Source organism: Amblyomma maculatum, chromosome 11, assembly GCF_055883805.1.
Source record: "Amblyomma maculatum isolate TAMU_Amacu chromosome 11, ASM5588380v1, whole genome shotgun sequence".
In the NCBI taxonomy this organism is placed as follows: Eukaryota; Metazoa; Arthropoda; class Arachnida; order Ixodida; family Ixodidae; genus Amblyomma; species Amblyomma maculatum.
The window spans coordinates 43,428,899-43,448,920 of record NC_139354.1 but is presented as its reverse complement, the minus strand read 5'-3'; the positions used below and the strand labels follow the sequence as shown (position 1 = coordinate 43,448,920).

At 45.7% G+C, this 20,022-nt stretch overlaps 1 protein-coding gene across 1 annotated transcript; it reads right to left on the bottom strand.

The window, feature by feature from the left end:
* Window positions 1-3,394: 3,394 nt before the first annotated feature.
* LOC146173670 (telomerase reverse transcriptase-like) lies at window positions 3,395-19,619 on the bottom strand. The gene is made up of 4 exons (XM_084584815.1): window positions 19,458-19,619; window positions 10,174-11,617; window positions 8,787-9,107; window positions 3,395-5,806 (listed from the first exon to the last, which is right to left on the bottom strand). Exons 1-4 carry the CDS (start codon window positions 19,529-19,531, stop codon window positions 4,649-4,651), a joined length of 2,997 nt encoding a protein of 998 aa, XP_084440941.1. The 5' UTR covers window positions 19,532-19,619; the 3' UTR covers window positions 3,395-4,648.
* Between the last annotated feature and the right edge of the window lie 403 nt (window positions 19,620-20,022).

Here is a 20,022-nt window from a genome sequence, read left to right as displayed (position 1 = left end):
CATCTTGTGAAATCTCACTGAATATGACAGATCTCGCGCACAACAATCGCGCATGGGATTTCGTTCCGTGGGCCTAGAAAGGCTTTTGCCTTAAAATAACAATAACAATAAATGATTCGCAGTAAAAAGCGTGGGATCTGTCACTCATTGTGAACACCTGCCCACGCCGCTAGTATACGGCTGCAGTCGTTCACAACGGCAACACGGTCGATGGCCTTACCTTCAAGGCCAAATCTGTAACACTCGCTGAAGATATAGCCATTGCACTTGCCGCCATGGCTGCATGGTCAGCGGGCGTAAGATTTTGCTCCTCGCGCTTCAGATCATGCAGCGACACCACAGGATTGATCCAATTAAATTGCAGGCAGCACAAACAATTGGCCCGATGTTGGCACTGTGTTGGTAGTGTCCGGCCCAAAGTAGGACTAGTGCGCATTGCCAACTTAGTACCAATATTCGGCCGATGGCATGTACCGTCTTTGCCAAAAGTAACCAGGCTGCTGCGAAGGCTGCCGGAGCAAGCACGCGGCCGTGTGGCGGCGTTGCGCTCGCTGTGGCTTATCGGTGCTCGTCAGCTCCGAGGGTACAACAGCTGACGTAACTTCGCACCCTCACTCTCGCCCGTTGGATGATAAAAGCTAGGCGCGTATGATGTGTGGGCTGCGGTTTCACGCGTGCGAAGCCTGGCTGTGCCCAGAGAGGACGCTCAGTATAGCGACGGGGCTATTATCTGTTCTCGGCAACTGCGGAAAACAGAAAAGCAGGTGATAGTAGACACGGTGAGCTCTTGTCCGTTGCTAGGACGAATATGTGCTAGATTTGCCAGACAATGCTGCTCTGAAATAAGGGTTCCGCGAACGAGAAAGCAGTCATGTGCATATAATGGCTAAGCGTGAGGAAGCTTTCATTATCCTTTGCTACCTATACCAAAACTTACCTACAAGCAAATGCAAGAATTTTTTAGAATAAAACATTGATCTTATTTATACACAGCCTCCCCAAGGGACTAGCACAATTTTGCAAGCCTAAAAGAGAGATAAGGTGGCTTGGAAGGGTTCACAAGCTTTCCCATAACTTTGTACCGGAGTTACGGTCCTTAAAATTGCAGTACGCAAGGCACCTCGGAGAAAGCATGTTGAAATTTCAAGGTGCGTTATCATTCTTTATGTAAAGGCGCATCAAACACGCAGGAAAGCGCAATTCTGCTGGTGTGTTTCAGTAGCGGATTGCAGAACACAAGCACGTATAATTATATAGCGAGAAACGCGACATCTGCTTCAGGGCAGTTGCCAAGAAGAGCGAATAGCCCCGTCGCTATACTGAGCGCCCTCGCTGGACACAACCAGGCTTTGCACGCGTGAAACCGCAGCACGCACATCATACGCGCCTAGTTTTTATCATCCAACGGGCGAGAGTGAGGGTGCGAAGTTACGTCAGCTGTTGTACCCTCGGAGCTGACGAGCACCGATAAGCCACAGGGAGCGCAATGCCGCCACACGGCCGCGCACTTGCTCCGCCAGCCTTCGCAGCAGCCTGGTTACTTTTGGCAAAGACGGTACAAGCTGTGATGAGCTACGGCATCAGTCTCCCCGCTCTGCCCATGGTTCGACAGTGATAAAACGCTAGGTGGACTTCATAAAGAGCAGGAAGTGTTCCGCTCCCGAAAAATGGCGTCCAGTGACAGCTTGGCATCTATTCTGAAAAAAAAAAAAAAAGATTGTGTGGTTGCTGCCGGAACATTAGTTTCTGCGAAGTAGTGTTCGAAATGCACGCACAGCGTACTTTTCGCTAGACATGTTTCATTTGTGAACACTTAAAAAAGCTAAAATAAGTGGCCACAAGAAAATAAATGAACAACACCTAACGCAACTTAACCTGACATGATGAGCACCAAGCAATGGTTATCTCTGGTGCCATCACGAAACCGAAGGTTGGGTCTTTGTTTCGATGTATAAATACTCACCATAACGCGGTCGGAAATCTTGAAGCTGTTGGCAAGGGGTCAAAACTCTATTTTAACTGCTATTCAAAGAAGTACCAGGTCGTTAGCATAACCAGCAACTAGGCCCTAGGTGTCTTCAGTGTAAGAGCAACGCTTTCGACTTCTTTTCAAATAGGACATCAAACTGTACAACTCATTTCAAACGCAGTTAAAGGTTTGCCTGCTTTTAATGTGTTGCCTACCTGATACATAGCCCTTATTCTCAACACCCAATTAAATATTGTGTAAGCCGTCCTGGAATTCTGCACTGTATTCTCAGATTTATGTTACTTTCTGAGCGTATTGTATACTGTTCTATTTATCCTGTATTTCTATATTAGTATATTGCCTGCTGAACTTCACCTCTAAGCTCATATATATTTTTCTTCCTTATTATCTCTGTGTTTTCTCTTGTATTTAGTTTTGTATTGTGTTCTTTGCATAGTTCACATTTCAGCTTTGATTCGCTGTTTCTAAAAATTGAATGGGAGGACCCGCCTGCAATTCTTAATCGCTGGACTTCTTGCTTTTTATTTCTTGTGTACAGAACGCATACGGCATTGTGAAAGTCATTTCGAGAATGATCAGGTGTTCCTTTCAAACCCGTGTTATACTGCCTTGTGCTAACAATCGGGATTTTTATGCATGCGCAACACAGATGCACGTGCAAAAGTCGTTAAAAAACCTTGGTCCCTATAGTGCAACAAGAAGTTCTATGTGGCCGTACCTGAAATGAAAACGCAAAAAAGGTCGCTTCTTTCGTATCCACCTGGTCTGCTTACCTTGCCCGTATCTCCCTCTCTGTGATGTTTCCGTTGCCAAAATGGTTGCCCGTCCAAGTAATTCTATGTTAACTGCTTTTTGGCAGGCAAAATATCAACGGCTATGAAATTCTGACAATAAGCATGACATGCAATTTAATTTACTGCATTCGTATCTCCTTAGAGGTGTTAAAAGGAGTTGTGTCAACTTTCTATGTTCTTATCCTTCCCGTTCTTTCGGGATGTTCAAAATTATGCGGTATGATCGAATGACCTAACTTGCTACTTCGATTGAAATTTTATACCAGAAGCACATTTTGAAAATGTTTTCGTATGCATATCGTACCCTTTTAAAACACTAATACAATTTTAATTTTTTCGCAACCATCACATGATTTCCCTGAATAGCCCGTGGCAGTTACATGTTATAGTTAGATCACGTAGGTGTAAATCTAGTTCCATGATATCGTAGCATATCCTTGCCATAGAAATATGCGCAACTAATCTTGCCTAGCAATAGAAAGAACAAAGCTACTTTGCTCTCTTTACCACTACTTATTGTCAATAGAGAGAGATATATTTTAATGGCAACAGGAGAATTATTGTCAATAGTGTTTGTCGCAATTCCCGTGGCCATTGCTGTATCCTGCATTCGATAATGCAGCCTAGCAGGCGGACATCCTTACCAGTTACGTAGAACAGCGTCAGAAATTGTTGCCAAAGCTACTACATAAGACGTCACGCTAAATTCTAATCATCCCTTGACTATTTCGTTTTTCCTACGCAGCTAATTTCGGGGAATTTGTTTTCAGGCCAAGATAAACAACCTGCAAAAATCTTGCGGTTTATTTTAGCCCAAATGTACAACGGGTCATCTCATGGTGTTTGTATCAAAAGTTTTGGCATAAAACTGTTACAGTTGAAACGCATCAGTTTGAGAAAAAGGGGAGGATATTATAACCTGCCGGCTTGAACAAGCCTTAGCCCTACAGCGAAAGCCCTGGATTAATCTCGACCACCTGGGGTTCTTTAACATGCGCAAATATTGTACAGCATGCCGGCGTTCTTGCGTTTCTTCTCCATGAAAATGTCATTGTCGAAGCCAGGGTTCGATTCCGCGACCAAAAGACTCAACAACTGGACACCAAAACCATTGAGGCACCGCATTGGACAGTTTGGGCAGTAAGATTGCTGCAATATCACACTTGCTTCTAAGCTACATGTTTCAGAAAACAGACAGAATACAATAACAACATTCGCCAACAAAGCGGTTTGATTCGAGTAAGTAGGAACATGTTTATAACACTTGGCAATAATAAAACGCCACATTGCGGGAGCATTCGCAGCGACAAACATCCGCGCAATGACAGCCCTGCTGGAAAAATACCAGCGGAACTATTTCACAAAAATCTTTAGAAAATTCGACCTTCATCATGTAAACAACTAAGTAAGCATGACGAATATGCATAGTGACGCTCTTTCTGCGGTGGCTATGCAATGTTTGTAATTCTAAAAAGCTCGACACTATAGTCCCAGACATTGAGCAGGCGAACATCCCCCGAGGCCACATTGTGTATTACAGCGGAGAGGGTTGTTTATAGGGGCATTTCTCCAGTTCGTGCGTGAAGTTTCCAAGACATTAATTTTCGAAAAACAAACACAATAAAATTTAGGTACACAGTTTGAGACACAGAATTTGGTGATGGTGTTCTCGAAAACAATCAATTCTTTTAGTGGGTATATGCACTGATATATTTATATTGTTGTGAGCAGTTTACCTGACTGTCACTTGCACATCTGCCTTTCTAACGATAATTGCCACTTGGGAGTCTACGAGCAACTCGTTCCCTGCACCACCGAGTGGCATACGAGTATTTTTGATGACATCAGTCTGTTAGAACGATCCTTATAAACACAAAAAATACAAGTCCACGCAAGTGGTTAAGGACGCCAGATTGCCGGCTAACGCCAACTTCTTGCGGACGCCGTTAAGCCTTTCCAAAAGACGTTTGCCCACAATACTGGATTTGCGGTCTGCCTTCTTAGTAAAGACGAGTAGGAACATAAACCTTAACTCTTCGGCGCAAAGCGAAAGTTTGACGCCCTCATTGGAAGCCCAGCGGAACACCCTCACCAAAAAGCTGTCCAGGATTCCAAGCACGATCTCCGTCACGTAACGGTCGTCTACGTATTGCATAGAGTTCACGGAGAAAAAGAAGCGATCAGCCAAAGAAACGAGCATGTCCAGAAGGCCAGTCACCACACAGTCCGAAGAGTTTATGGCAGGATCCAAAGCTAGCGGACAAACAGGCAAGTGCCAGGGCTTCAAGTAACTCTTCAAAGCTTCACCTGGTCTGCTCTCCGGCTTGCCAACCAGACAATCAACCGGAACTGATGTCACTGTCTCCCGCAACACCTCCATGGTCGTCATGTCGAAGATGTAGCCACAAAAGTCAGCGCGATCAGAAGCAAAAACACGTATGCCTTCAATGTATTCCGCTTCTAGGTTAGTCTGTACCTTGGATGGGTTGGCAAATAGTCCAAAATCAGGGAAGCCAGCACAGAACTTGTTCCGAAACCTACGGGCGCGTTCTTGGTCGGAAGTGACATAGAGGAAGTCGTCGGTGGCGCGAACAAGGAGCTCTCCGGACGTGTTGCCGTAGGACGTGAGGTGTCGCCTCTGCATTGCCGTTATGTAGACCTCCGCAATGTCTGCGGACAGCACGCCGCCCTGCAGCACACCCTTCCTCAGCCGGAACCTCTTGCCATACAGCCACACTTGAAATTTCATGAGGTAGTCCCTCAGCAACTGCTTCAGTTCTTTCGCGTTCGGCAGCAGGCACGTCTTGGCGACTAGAATCTTTGCCTTTGGGACAACACTGCACCCCGGAGGCTGCTGCGGATTCTCCGAGACGTGCGCCATTGAAGCGATGTCCTTGGCGAACACCTGACGCCATTGCTTGACCATTCGACCATATCTGTTAAGCTTGACCACTGTGCAAGCCACTATTCTGGCTTCCCGTTCGGTCCGGTCGAACGCTCGGCCGACCACTTCAAGCGCAACCTAATAAAAAAAAAAAAAAAAAAACAGGTATTATTCTTCAGCACAATAGAACCAGCGTCGAATTTCACGAGCGAAAAAGTGCCAAAATATGGACGTTATTGACAGTTTTGTACTGCACAAAGCCGCGATGCTAAAGGTGTAACAGAGTGGCTATGACGATGTCGCCACCATTGCAGTGCGACAGAGCAGTATTTGCGTTTTATAGATGTGCCTTCAGTTAAACTAGAGATGCGATCCACACGACGCTCATTCCATCCATGCTGCATTGTGGCTGTCGTAATGTACCCTATTTTAGTCTAATTCATCAGCTCATGAGCCCATATCTATGTCAACCTTTCTTAAGCGTGGAGAAAGCGTGCTGCATGGCGGCGCAGCGGCGGCGCTGCTGTCAGCACAATCATTGGCTGAGGACAGACTGAGAGATATGAACCTGAACAATCGATATATCTTCTTTCAAATGATAACAAGTTCCCTGATAGTGTGAAAAGCAGGAAGGGCAGCTGTGGCAAGTATGGTCCGCAAGAGCGGGAATTTTAACCGGAAAGTAGTCACTGCTACATGCAAGGTGTACGTTTCAGGGAAGAAGTAATTTTGAAAAATATATGTGGGTTCCAAATATATTTACAGGAACAAACTCTGAGATGCAGCGGGCACAATATTTTGCAAAACGCTCCTAATTATGCAGCTAATTAGCTAAACCCCATTAACTTTTCATTAGTTCAAACTGAGCGCTGTTGCCGCTGCTGACGTCATCACCGGGCATCGTGAAATCAGAAATCTTCGTGTATAATGACAAGGCACTCAGGAACAAACCTCCCTCTGACCCACAGGTGTACGTGGAAGGAAGGGAGATACCAAAAGTAGAGACAATACGAATATTGGGACTCCACTTACAAACACACGGAAGGAACACGATCACCATTAAAAAGTTAGAAAACCACGCGACCCAGACATTAAACCTCATCAGGAGGGTCTCACGTAACGGAGGCGGCCTCAAGGAAATAAACCTCCTGAGATTGGTACTAGCCTTCATCATTAGCAGAGTGGGCTACGCCACGCCATATCTGAACCTAAAGACAGATGAGAGGAAAAAGATAGACGCGCTCATCAGAAAATGCGTTAAAAAGGCCCTAGGCCTCCCATCATGTACATCGACGGAGCAGCTACTGGCCCTAGGACTGCACAATACGATTTCAGAAATCAGGGAAGCGGTTAAAACCTCACAACTTGAAAGACTCAGCACGACGCGAGTGGGAAGAGCTACGCTAAGTAACCTTGGAATAGCCACAGACAGGGGGCAAAAGGAAAGGGTTGACATTGACAGGAAAATCAGGGCGCACCTAAGAATCCCTCCCCTACCCAAAAACATGCACCCTGAGTTTATCAGGGAAAGGCGACAGAAAAGAGCGGAAGCAGAGAAACAATATATCGGAGCGAACCCCCAAATGAAGTTGCCTATGTAGATGCGGCAGGAAACAGACACAGTCGATACATGACCATAGCGGCGGTAGATGGGGGAGGCACCCTCATCACGGTGGCTACTATACTAGGGAAAGAAACCGAGATAGCGGAGGAAGCTGCGATAGCGATCGCTTGCGTTGGCACCAAAGCTAGATATATTATTATATAGATATTAGCGACAGTAAAACTGCAATCCAAAATTTCAGTAAGGGGAGGGTAAATCCCCTCACCAACAAAATTTTAACACAAGGAGTGATTGATAGGACGATCAACATCATCTGTACCCCGGCGCACGAATCTGTCAGCGGTAACGAGGCGGCCCACAGTGCAGCTCAAGATCTCTACCTCCGAGCTGTACAGGATGGCTCGGCTCAGGCAGAACATAATAGAGAAGGGCGATTAATCTCGTATCAAGACATTACAGAACACTACAGGCAATGCCGGAGGCGTTTCCCCCCACCAAACACGGCGTTAAATAGAGGTCAGGCAATGGCGTGGAGATGCCTGCAGACTGGAGTATACCCAAACCCATACCCAAACATATCCGATCGGACTGCGAGGACGATAAATGTAAAAAGTGTGGGGCGAGAGGAACCCTCGACCATATAATTTGGGAGTGCGCTTACTCCCCAGGCAGGGCGCAAAACATTAGCAGTAGGGAAGCCTGGGAAACCTTATTGCGAAGCTCGGACCCTGAGCTCCAACTCACCGCCGTCCAACTGGCAGCAGAGGCCGCCGGTGAAACCAAACCGGCCAGCATCTAATGCGACCATCCCGTGCGGCTGGGCTGCTAAGTCCCCTCTCCCTTACAGGGGGGTGAGACAGAGCGGCCCAGGCGGGGTGGTCCTTCTCTTTTGGACAATAAAAGTTTTCAACAACAACAACAACAACAACATTTCTGTACCGAGTTTCCTGCGCATCCTTTGGAGTCAGTTTCGGTTTCGTAAAGGAAAAAGACATCGGATTTCCTCCCGCTTCAGGGCTTTTGAAAATGAGCCTTTCTTCATTCCAAAAACTCATGTCACCTCTTCGTTCGCGGCATCGAACTTCCCACTAATCAAACAACTGGGATAATTATAAAGTAATTGGTTGGTTTTAGTTTATATTAGCTGGATAATTACAGGAGATTTGCAACTTATTGTGCCCACCGCGGCAGAGAGCTTGTTCCTACAATTATGTTTTCCAATTTTGAACCCGTTATTTGTTTAATAAAGGTCCTTCCTGAAACACCCTGCATAGAGAGCATAAACACTGTACAAGGATAGCACTGCGAATGCGCGAGACCATGCTGCTAGTTGCAAAAAGAAGTTGGGCTTCCTAAAGCTACGTATGTGTATACTGCAGAAGGTTCGGCACACAAAAAGATTGGAAACTATAAACAAAAAATAAACCTAAATTACACTTCTAAATAAGCAAACGATGTAATAATAAAATAAATAAATAAATAAAATGATAAATAAGCAAAACAAATGTATCAAACATCATGTAGCTGTAGCCGAATTTCGCGACCGTGCCTTACCTCGTGGTCTATGCAGTGAAAACAGTTCTCGATGTCCGCCTTGACGAAGAAGACCTGTGGCTTGCCGCGGACTCTCCAGTCTGCCACGAACGCCTTCCAGAGAGAGTAGAGGTTGTCCACACCTCCGTTGTCGCTGATGGAGTCCAGGAACACCTTAAGGGTACGCATCCTTGATTCTGTGTCCTTGGGAACGGGTGCGGAGACTAACAGTCGGATGCCTCCTGCATCGTTCTTGGGAACCAGACGTCCTCTGCCTTCCATCCTAGGCGGCCCGTTGCTTGAGTCAGCGTGCTGCAGAATGTCTTCCCCGGAGGCCCACACCTAAACGTTTTAACTCTGATCAGTGGTTAAATGTGTTGTGTTGTGTTGGGTTTCATGGCGCATAAGCAACTCGGGCTATCTAGCGCCAAACACGGAGTAGTTAAATCCATCGGTGCATGCGATATTGGAAAACTTCGCCATAAATTATTCAAGAATCAGAAGCATTCTTGAGCCACTCCTGTTGACTTGCCTGATCTGGCCTGCACAGCTTCTCTTGAGCTAGGCAAAGAAGGAATAGCGAGCTGTTCCTTGAAGCACATGAAACTTTACCTTTTTATTTTCGCGCCCTTACGCCAACGGCTGTGCACGATTTTAGTCTCGTAAGCCGGCTTTGTATTTAGCGGTATCTACTTAGCAGAATTAGCAAATATGCTAACAGAAGCGTTTTAATTCCCTGCTTGACCTTTTTGCTCATTTCGTGCTTCAAAAAATCGTGTCATAACAACCAAACCAAACATGTAACCAAAACAGTAATCATATAAACTGTGGTGCCAGGGACTTACACAGCAAGCCGTCTGTGCTTGATGTCCATTACAAAAATGTGATCATGAGGAATTTTCAAACTGAGTACCCATTTAAACCTAGACACAAAGGATGGGGATTGAACTCGACCATGCCAAAAGCTTATTGAAAATTTAGTAGACCATGCGCAATAAATAGCAAAGTTCACAATAGGGTGACACTATCGTTTAGGGTACTCTAGTTAGGGGGATATGAGAATAAAGGTGCTCCAATGCGCATGCGCTATGCTACGCTGAAAGGAACAAGGTTCTGGCTAGAGTCCGTATGCCGAGTTTGTGTCGTTATCGACAGTGTCGCTATCTCCCTGACCTCGAGCCGTCTAATTGGTTGAAACACCGGAACCGAATGTCAGTTTGATTGCCCCCACTTCCAGTTCCGGAGTTTCCGCGAATTGGCTGACTTGAAGTCAGGGAGATAGCGACACTTTCAATATCGGCACTAACCCGAAATACGCGCCTAGGTATGGTTAATGTACCCCTATGCATTCCTAACCTATTATAAGACTGTCTAAAAAGGCCACTCCATGGACACAAAAAATTGTTACCTGCACGAGAGCGTTCCAGATGTGCCTCCTGTAGAACAAAAGTTGTCGCTTGCCCTTCCGCGAATCCGTGACGTAGAAGTGAATGGAAACTATGGCCGCCGCTAACTTTGTGCACCAGGACACCACTATGCGGAGCCAGCAGAGCCTGTTGTTACCCTTTGCACCACTAATGCGCTGTAGCCACGGGATGTGGTTGGGGTTGAGTTGAGCCGCGAACGCACCACAGTTGATGATCTCCCCTTTTTTCATCTTGACCACGGATGCCATGCAATGAACAGCTTTCCTCCAGTTTGTCTTTGTGCCGAACAACTCAACTGGTATCAACTTCCGAAGCACGGCGTGCAGAAATCCGGATACGGCCCGCACGGACACGTGGTCTCTCACTAGATCCGACAGTGGAGTCAGTAGTAAGAGGTCGCCATCATAGGTATCCTGGTAGTGGACAACGCCACCAGCCCTGTCTTTGTCTTTTGGGGCGCCACAGCCACAGTGTTCCGACAGAAGACTGCGATACCTACACGACCTGTGATTCTTTAGAAGCTGCCTCAAAGCACGCAACAAGGAGACGTGACAACGCACTTCACTGGGGCAGTCCTCGGACGCAAAGACAATGTCCGCCAGCTTTCTGGCGCTGTCTAGGTTGGAAGGGCTTCCGAGGAGAAAACGATTCTCGACTTTCTTTTGGTCCGACACGTACAGCATCGACCTTGCGTGGAACTTGTAGGCGCATTCTTTATTTTGACCTACAGGAAGTTCTTTCTGAGCAACCTGGCGAGTCTCCTTTTTTGCTTTAAGCTGTCTGAGCCGGGAAAAGCATACTCCAGCTGGTGCTTTAGGGCCGCTGTTGGCAGAGCTTGAAGGAACGTTCCCAGAAGAATTAGTGGTGCAAGCCTGACCTGTGCTGCTCGCAGACCCTGCAGGAGTGCTGCTTGAGGATGTGGTCGAAGGCCTTAGCGCGGACACCTGTTCGTCGCTTCTTGATACCTTGACATCCGATGCAGGTGGCCCTGTCCATTGGACGAAAGTGTCCCTGTCGGCTCGCTCGAAGACGTAGTACCGAAGGAGTAAAGCTCGGAAACAATGGGGGCCTAATACAGTGTAGAGTTCACGGAAAGTACTCCTTTCAAATAGGAGGCTTCCAAAGCAGCCATGCCGGTACCAGGAGACCGAGAAGACGTCGCCACGGAACTCGCGCTGCATCAAAGCCGTCACGGCCGAGCGGAATCCTCCGTAGTCAGCGGTTTCGTTGAACAACGAGTGCCCAGCATCAGCGATCGGATACCTCCGGGGCACGACCACAAACCGATCGGTGAGTTCCCGAAGCCGAAGGCAAGCCTCGGTCTGTACACGAGACAAGCCCAATAGCTTCAGTGCGTCCGTGAGTATCGACGCTCGGTCGGCGTACAGATGCGTGAAGATGTCGGGGACCTTGGCGGCCAGAGCACTGCACAATGGACAGCGAAAACACAACAGTGCAAGCCAGTCACATAGGTATATCGTTGTGCACCTATGCGTATACCATCATGTTTCAGTGGTTTTTAATGTGGGGCTTTATATGTGGGCTGGTGGCCTACGCTCTCGCGTCATACCCTTAAAGGCGGAGCTTAAAGGGCAACTCCGGTGGGATTTTTTTCATCATTTTGTGTTTTTAGTTCAATTACATTCTTCGGCATGTCCTGACTCCAACACAAAAAAAACGTTTTTCGAAATTCCAATTACAAGTATGTTTAGAAAAGAAAGCAGCAAACCGAAACCGAAACTGCTTTCACAACCAGAAACGACGTCCCAGTTGACGAAATGGTGACGTCACACTCAGTATCATAAAAACACTCGTACGTGCGTTGGATGGTGAAAAGAAGGTATGGAAATCATGACGCATTGCATAAAATGTCTGAGGTAGTTCAATATAAGCCTCACAATTTTATAATCACGCGGGAAGTGGACTGTAACGTCGGTATACTGTTTGTGACGTCAGAAACTCAGAGTTGTCCGCAGTAATACTCTCAACTTAAGCCATGAAAACGGCATATTTTAAAGCCGTGTTGCATGTGAACGGATTATCGTACGGCGCCAATATTTTGTACAATGCGTCAGGACTGAGAGGAGAACCTATGGTAAAATTTTTACTAGAATATGCGAATGTCAAAAAACCTCTGGAGTTGCCCTTTAAGTGGCCCCCATAATTTTTTTTTATTTTCCTTTGATATGTACTTATTCCCTGCATCTATGTTCAACCATGGCCGGCCTCGAGGGAGAGCACGCTTCTCTTCTCTTACGGCCTGTCCAATGGGGTCTGTTTCCATCTCCCGCCGCCCCTCGGTGGGGTCGCCACCACCTCACTGCTGCGCCTCTGCTACCACCGCTCACGCGCAAGGGAAGCGTGCGCTCGCTCTTCGCTCCGCCCGAATCAATTGCAACCCGCAGGTCCTGCCTGACATTTCAGCCCTTATGGTTTATACAAAGGCGCCGCATTCAGCGTCTAAGATTTATCTTGTACGAGGAATAAAATACAGTCAATAATCCGCGCGAGCGCCTTCGTCGGGGCAGCCGCGCACGGTCAAATGAAGCTTCGGGTACACTTACCTCAACACTTTTTGCCCCTAGATTTTGTACCAAAATAAATGTACCGGGCTATGCAGTGTGCCTTTGAGAGCTGAAAGTAGGTGTAGGGCGACCTGACGCAAATGCATGGCAAACTGATGGGTAGAGGTTTTGTCAACCGGTGCCGTTTTCGTTCAGAAAAAAAGGACCGGCGAAAATTTATAGCCAGTCTCAGATTCAGAGTATGGACCAAAAATTTAAGCCTATAGTTAAAATTTCAGTTGTCTAGTGGAACGGGCTGTTCTAGCTTCGTTCAAAACATATCAGTCGGTTGAAAGACCGAAGATGTATATGTAGTCTCACGACTGGCAAACATGTATGACAGACGTAGTCCGTTTAATACATAGATAAAAAACAACTTTTAATCAAGGAAATGGGCATAAACAGTTATGCATAATTGAAAAGATCGGCAAACACTAAAAAAATTGTCCTGCAAAGTTGCATATTGTACTGCATATTCATCAATTCATCAAAATGCAACCTGCGGCTAGAAAATTCAGTCTCAAAATTGAAAAGATAGGCAAACACTAAAAAAAAAATGGTCCTTCAAAGTTGCATATTGTACTGCATAGTCATCAATTTTCGACATTCGCACATTCGACAATAAAGACATCAACAAATTTACTGCCATTTCGGATGCATGTGTGACACGCTTCTAGAATTCGAAGCGGCAATACATGGAGCTGAAAGTTGATGCAACTGCATCTCCTCATATCACAGCGCGTCAAATAACCTCAAGCAACTGTTCCACTTGGGAGCCACAACCATTCTGGATTATGAGTCGGTGAAATAAAATTCAACGCAGTAACGAGAGTCGATTCAGGGTGTCCAGGAAGCATTATAGCATACAAGGGGGCAAACACAGAAGAGAACACATGAGAATTCATCGTCGATTCAAGCCAACGCATTTGTAACACTCCTTGCTGCTTCAACATGCCGCGTAAGATATATTGAGGCGAAAGCTCTTCAACGCTCATAGTGACGTGCGTGTCCGTTCGCCGGGAGTGTCCGCCGCACGAAATTTAAAGAAAAACTTTGCTTCTACCGAGAATCGAACGACTATCCCTCCGATTCCCAGCTAAGTGGGCAAACCACTACCACTACCACTACTCCTCACTGTGTTTATTACTATTATTATTATTATTATTATTATTATTATTATTATTATTATTATTATTATTATTATTATTATAACTGCTTGGAAAGACTTCCGAGGAAGAGAGACTAAAGTAGTTCATGCCTCAAATCACTGGGCTGCATAACGCAAGCCCGCTATAACCCAGTAATTCCCAACCATAAGAAATGTCGAAATTCAGGTAGGCACACAAAAGCATCGAGATGCAGGCAGTATTTCCAGGGTGGCATACACGCCCCGCACCAAAGAGCACTGCTATCGGAATAAAAACTTTGATCCTCGTGGTGATTTAAGAAGACGCTCCATCATTAGACTTTTTCATAAACTAAATAGCCCGCCAACATAAAAAAAATCATAAGGCACCTCACAGTTCTTCCAAAGAGGCGAACAAAGAATACTATACGCCGTGATTTCAATATCATTATTTAGCGTCCGATACAATATGTCCCAGAAAAACACGGCATCACGGTACACAATAAATCAGTGGCCAATGCTCTCTGGCGTGTTACACAGACCGCATGGCCATCGCAAAATCATCTGCTTGGCGTGAAGCCATGGAGGAAGGAAAGATGCGTGAAGCCATGCCTTGTTTTTGTCTGTTTTTGTTTTTTTGCAGCAGACTGAATGCACATGCGCTTAACACGATTTAAAACGCTATTGTCAAGAAACTTCTGATAAAATTGCCGATACAAATGTATGGGGATTCGGGATGCAAAGACTATAGAGCTTGTTATCTTGGTCATCTGAGGGAAAACCTTCTGGAATGGAACGGGAGGACGGAAACACCTCCGAGTCGGTTGATTGCGGTGGCTGTAACTGTGCTACTAGTGACTATTTTCAAAAAGTGTTTGCTGATCTGCGTTCTGGGGGCAAAGCCTCACAGCCACCGGGGAAGAAAGTATTTTCGACCAAAGCGTAGACCCTGGCCCTTTAACGCTATCACGCGTTAAAAACATCAGAATTTCTAAACGGAGTTTTTCCCACGAAGTACCACCTGCCTACAGGGGAACCTGGTCTAAATGAGCTCTTTTGGGGGTCCGCTGAGCATCTCGAACTGTATCAAGGTCTTCGTAGCACTTCGTACCAGCCAACCATCGCCGTAAAGTAGGCCTCTTCAAATTCCTCCATCGCCAGCGTCATATGAAAGAAAATAGTTGCAGAAGCTCTGCGACAGGCTCGAGGAAAAGCGCGTGCAAAGGTTGTGCATGTGTACGTGATCCTCATCACGGAAAATCGTAGGCAGCATCGACCATTTTGGTTTCAAATTACGTAACTTAATTATAGTAAAGCTGTATATCCATTCCATTGCAGCATTACTTTAATAATTGAAATAAATGGCATCATACGGCTTAACGTGAACATTATTTGAACATTTAAACCAATAACTTTGCTAATGCTAAATGTCATTTGTTAAATGTTTGGCTGCGGCTAAAGATACGTCTGACGGACACGATGCTTTTTTTTACCCGGGCACGTCGGTTTTCAAAGTTCGAGGTGCCAGGCAAGGCATCCGCATAGATTCAGTACGATGGACACAACGGTGTGTTGCGATCGGCACTATAGGGCAAATGCTAGTGTGAGTCAAGCGGTGGCTAGCTTGAGCCCGTTTTTTCCCATGTTTACGCACTGCCTGAAATGAGGCGACTGGCGTACGTGCGTGAAAAACAGCATGCCTTTCAGTTTTATACTACTTGGCACAAGTCGCTGGGCAGCAGAGTTGAACTGCAAATTTACGCTTGGCTATTTCCATGCAAACGTGATTTTCTTGCCCGAACCGAAGTCCGGCGCCGCAGGTATTTCGCTCGTTTGTGACGACAATGGTCGTTCGATCAGCCCACGCTAATCTCGAACGTATACGTAGGTTTAAACTCCATGCACGCGAAATTTAACGAGAAGGCAAAGCGTCATGCAGCTGAGCACTTAACTGGCTAGCCCTCCCTTAAATACCTAAAGTACATAGCTGCTAGTACAGAAGCGTATCACTCACACTTCCGGCTTTCCCGTTGTACACTCATGTCTTGCGGTGCAGCGCGTCTTTACCTCAACACTGGCCTGCTGGTCATCGCCGCTGTACCAGCTATGTAAGCCTTCGTAGATTCGGTATACCTTTTGCCACAGCTGTGAGATAGAATCTAAAAGAAGGATTGAATGAGAAGCATCCTATTCCCTCTGTCTGCATGTAAAGAACTAGCATAGCATATTTACGCGGCGATGTGGGTGTTGTGACGGTGCGCTTGATATTCAGAGGTCAGTGCAGGATAGAAGACAGCGCAGGTGCTTACATTACGAGCTGATCGACGTTATAGTTTAACAGTTTAGTTCGAAACTAAAACAACTGAAACGGCTCGATCATGAACGTGCTTATCTCTTGCCAAAATGTACAGGGTCTTGAATATTTGGGGGCTGGGATTTGAAAAATTTCTATGCAAAATCTACTACCCCATTCGAGCTGAAATAACGTTCACAAAGTAGCAATATATCGTCTACGTTATCTGATAAGTTATTTAACATCGGTACTTGCCTAGATTTTCTCAAATTGAGGAAAAACTGCTCTCGGCGGCGTGCACAATTTTCGCAGAAGAGAGTCGAAACGCTGCTTTGACATGGTACGTCATCTGTCGAGCAGTGAGGCAAGCTCCATCCCGGCCGTTAGCGCGCGTGCCTCGCTGCCCGACAGATGACGCACCATGTCAAAATAGCTTTTCGACTTTCTTCTGCGAAAATTGTGCACGCCACCGAGAGCAGTTTTTTCTCGATTTCGAAAAATCTAGACAAGCACTGATGTTGAATCACTTATCAGATAACGTATACTATATTTTGCTACTTTGTGAACGTTATTTCAGCTCAAATGGGGTAGTAGATTTTGCATAGGAAGTTTTTAATCACAGCTCCCAAATATTCAAGACCCTGTATGTTGTGCTGCCTGGCCCCGTCGCTTACATGCAACCTGTGCGCATGACTGATGCGGTGCTCGCCGCACACCAACCTTAAAGTGAAGACAATGATGTCCATCATTGTGGAAATGTAACTACGTGAGAATGGGCGAAACCTTCTAATCACCTACTCGAAAGTCTTGAAAGCTGAGCCTCGATGAGCTTCATGTATGCGTAGCGAGCGGAATGCGAACATACGTTAGAGCCGTGCCTTTACTGAGAAACGAATGGATATGTCGGGCGTATCTCTAGACATTTCGTAAATGTTAAAAATACTTTTATAGCATTACAAACATTAGTTTTGTAATGCAATAAATAACATAATAATAAATAAAAAATAATAAATAAATAAATTTTGATAAGTAATTGCAAGGTTTAAAGAGTAAATAAAAAATTCCAAGAGCTACTTCGCTGTGATGGAAATGTGTAGAATATTTTGCTGCTGTTCTTTCCTCCATTTGATGCTGTGCCTAATTTTTAATTAATGTTTCTGAGTTGTTCTTGCTAACTGTATCAGAATTATTATGATTGTATGCCCCCCCCCCCCTTTGGAGGGCCTTTAGGGTTATCTTGAATAAATAAACAAACATGAGAAATGTATTTCAAGTATAATGTCCCAAAATTTTCCGCTGTGCTTACTGTAAAGACGTCTTTTACCTTGCAGTACTTTGCAATAATTTTCTTGCACCTTTCGTCAGGGTTTAACGTCCCAAACCAACTCAGGCAATGAGAAACGCCGTAGTGAAGGGCTCCGGATAATGTCTGAGCTTACCTAACTTGCACGCACACAGCTGTCTTGCGCTTTGCCTCCACGACAAGGTGGCCACTGCGGTCGGGATACAAGCCGGGTCTTCTGGAGCAGTAGCCGAGCGCCCTAAGCCCTGAGCCACCGCGGCAAGGTGTACCTACTAGATGTATCGTATGCGCAGTCCCATTATTTTTGTTCTACAACTTTGCTTATATATAGGTTTGACCACGTCGTATCCATTTGGAGGCGAGTAAGTTAGCGTGTGTCGCTCTCGTATATTGGCTGTTGCCAAGCGCCGAACAAGTTGTGTATCTTCACAATTTTTTAGCTTTCATATTTTTAGAAGTTAACGGTACAATTACAAAGAAAGTTGCATTCCTTTCGCTTTAAATATTTAAATGTTAAGGAATGGCTATTCCAATCTTTGTATGTAAAACTGCCAGGGCCTAAGAGAATAGAATGACATTAAGAAAACATATTATGATTTGGCGACTTTAAGAAGTTGTATTGTTCAAACGTTTAGGTACTACTTTGTAAGGCTAACAAGCATGAATTTTCCTACTCAGCAGTTACGAGTCAGGCTAATACATTGATTTCTGTCGACTGCATTGTATACATGCACCATCCTTTCCTGAAAATGCTCTTCAGAATCTCTGCTTCGGTGCAAAAACATAATTATCTTTTAGATACAAAATAAATGTGCCGAATGAAATACTGCTATCATTTTTTTTCTTTTTTCGAGTTTATCTTTCCGGAAAAAATGGTGGAGTTTCAATGGCTCGAGCTTCGTTATACGAGTGAAAGCTCTAAAATATAAGCCTATTGCGTTCTCTTCGCCAAGTCCACATTCCTTCTCGGCGGTTTGTATCAGCTGGATGATCAAATGCTGCCTGATGTTTTCATCTCTTTGTAGAGAGGCCGAGGCAATGCTCTAACAGCTATCTTCACCATGGTTACGTGTGAGTGAGAACGTGAAGGGAGCTCTGTCTTAAGCACAAGATGAGGAAGTGATACGCCTGACCTCACATGTGGCGCCACCAATGACGACACCAGAGACAACATGTATCAGAGGTCAAAGGTTAACGTCAGGCTGACCAATGATCAGCGGTCACGTTACTGCTATCATCATACAACACCAGACAAGCATAGCTAGCCACCGCGAAACGACAAAGTCGCACAGTGACTTTACAAGGCTCCTCAAAGTCGTTTGAGGAACAACCAACGAATTCTGAACTTGCACCCCAAATAGTACAGCGTACGCTCTGAAAGAACTGGGAAAAAAAAGGTTCCGAGCTTCCGAGCTTTGCGAATTCCTTGAAGTTTCACATCCCCAAGTAAGATATGTTTTTTTTTTTTTTTTTTTTTTTTTTTTCTGGTTAGGTTTCAGACGCATAAACCGTTCTGATGTTGATGTTTGTTTGCTTTTTGGATTCTGAAATACGCACGTCAAGGCATTCAAGTGTTCCATGGCGGAACTGCGTGTCTACGTTCTCTAGGACGTAGGAGCAGGTAACTGCAAGAGACTGACGAAAACACCCAAATTTCGCCCTGCTTCCGGTCTTAAAGCGGCCACTTCACCTTCGACAACGCGGCGCATGCGTATTTGTGGGTTTAAATTTCCCGCTAAGGGAACCACGCGGGCTTCCGCCACCCGCGCATTTCCGGGATCATTCGTCCGTTGCCCATCATTACTCACCTGTCGACGAGCGCCGGCGGCGCGCGTCTTTCTCTCCCTCTTCTTTTTCCCTTCTTCTCTATTTTCTCTTCTGTCCGCACGAGGCAACGGAGGTGGCTCAGCTACAGAGCCAGTAGCAGGCACGTGCATTTTCTTTTCCTTCTTCCTACAGCCACAAAAACAACAACTCACCTGTCGACGAGCGCCGGTGGCGCGGGAACGGCTTCCTCGGTGCTACTTCTGCGTGCATCTCCGTTAGTTTGCATTTACACAAAGGCTTTCAATCACGGTACCTGGGATCAACAAAGGGACAGATGTGGCTCACACGGCGGCAACCGCGCATTCTGTGCTGTCATCGCCTAAGTTTTAAAAGGCAACTGATAGATGGCACCACTTCCACGCTCGGTTACAAAGGGGAGGCTACATCATCATCAACGTTATTGTGTCGTCTGCTAGTGTTTGTTGAGCTCGCATAGTCGTCGAGAATTTTGGCTCGCTGCCGTTGATGCTGCTTGACATCTTTGCTGGTTAGGTGAACTTAGCCTAAAATTAAAGTTTGATGACGTTACACCACTAATAACAGCATAAATTTTAACTTACTCTCAAGCACACTTACCTACTTCATAGAATGTGTTGTTGTCCTATATACGTTTTCATTCGGTCGCGCCATTATGCCCCTGCACGTTCAGCGCCCGATTTCAGAACAAACTAGGAAACATTTTAAACGTACTTTCAAGCCGCCTCTGAAATAACGTAA

Bases quoted from the DNA above. Each gene is read 5' to 3' on its own strand.
- LOC146173670 (XM_084584815.1), bottom strand. From the start codon at position 19,531: ATGCAAACTAACGGAGATGCACGCAGAAGTAGCACCGAGGAAGCCGTT. The intron at 9,108-10,173 runs GTAACAATTTTT...TAAAACGTTTAG, and splicing joins TCTGGAACGCTCTCGTGCAG to GTGTGGGCCTCCGGGGAAGA. The intron at 5,807-8,786 runs GTAAGGCACGGT...TTTTTTTATTAG, and splicing joins TTCACTGCATAGACCACGAG to GTTGCGCTTGAAGTGGTCGG.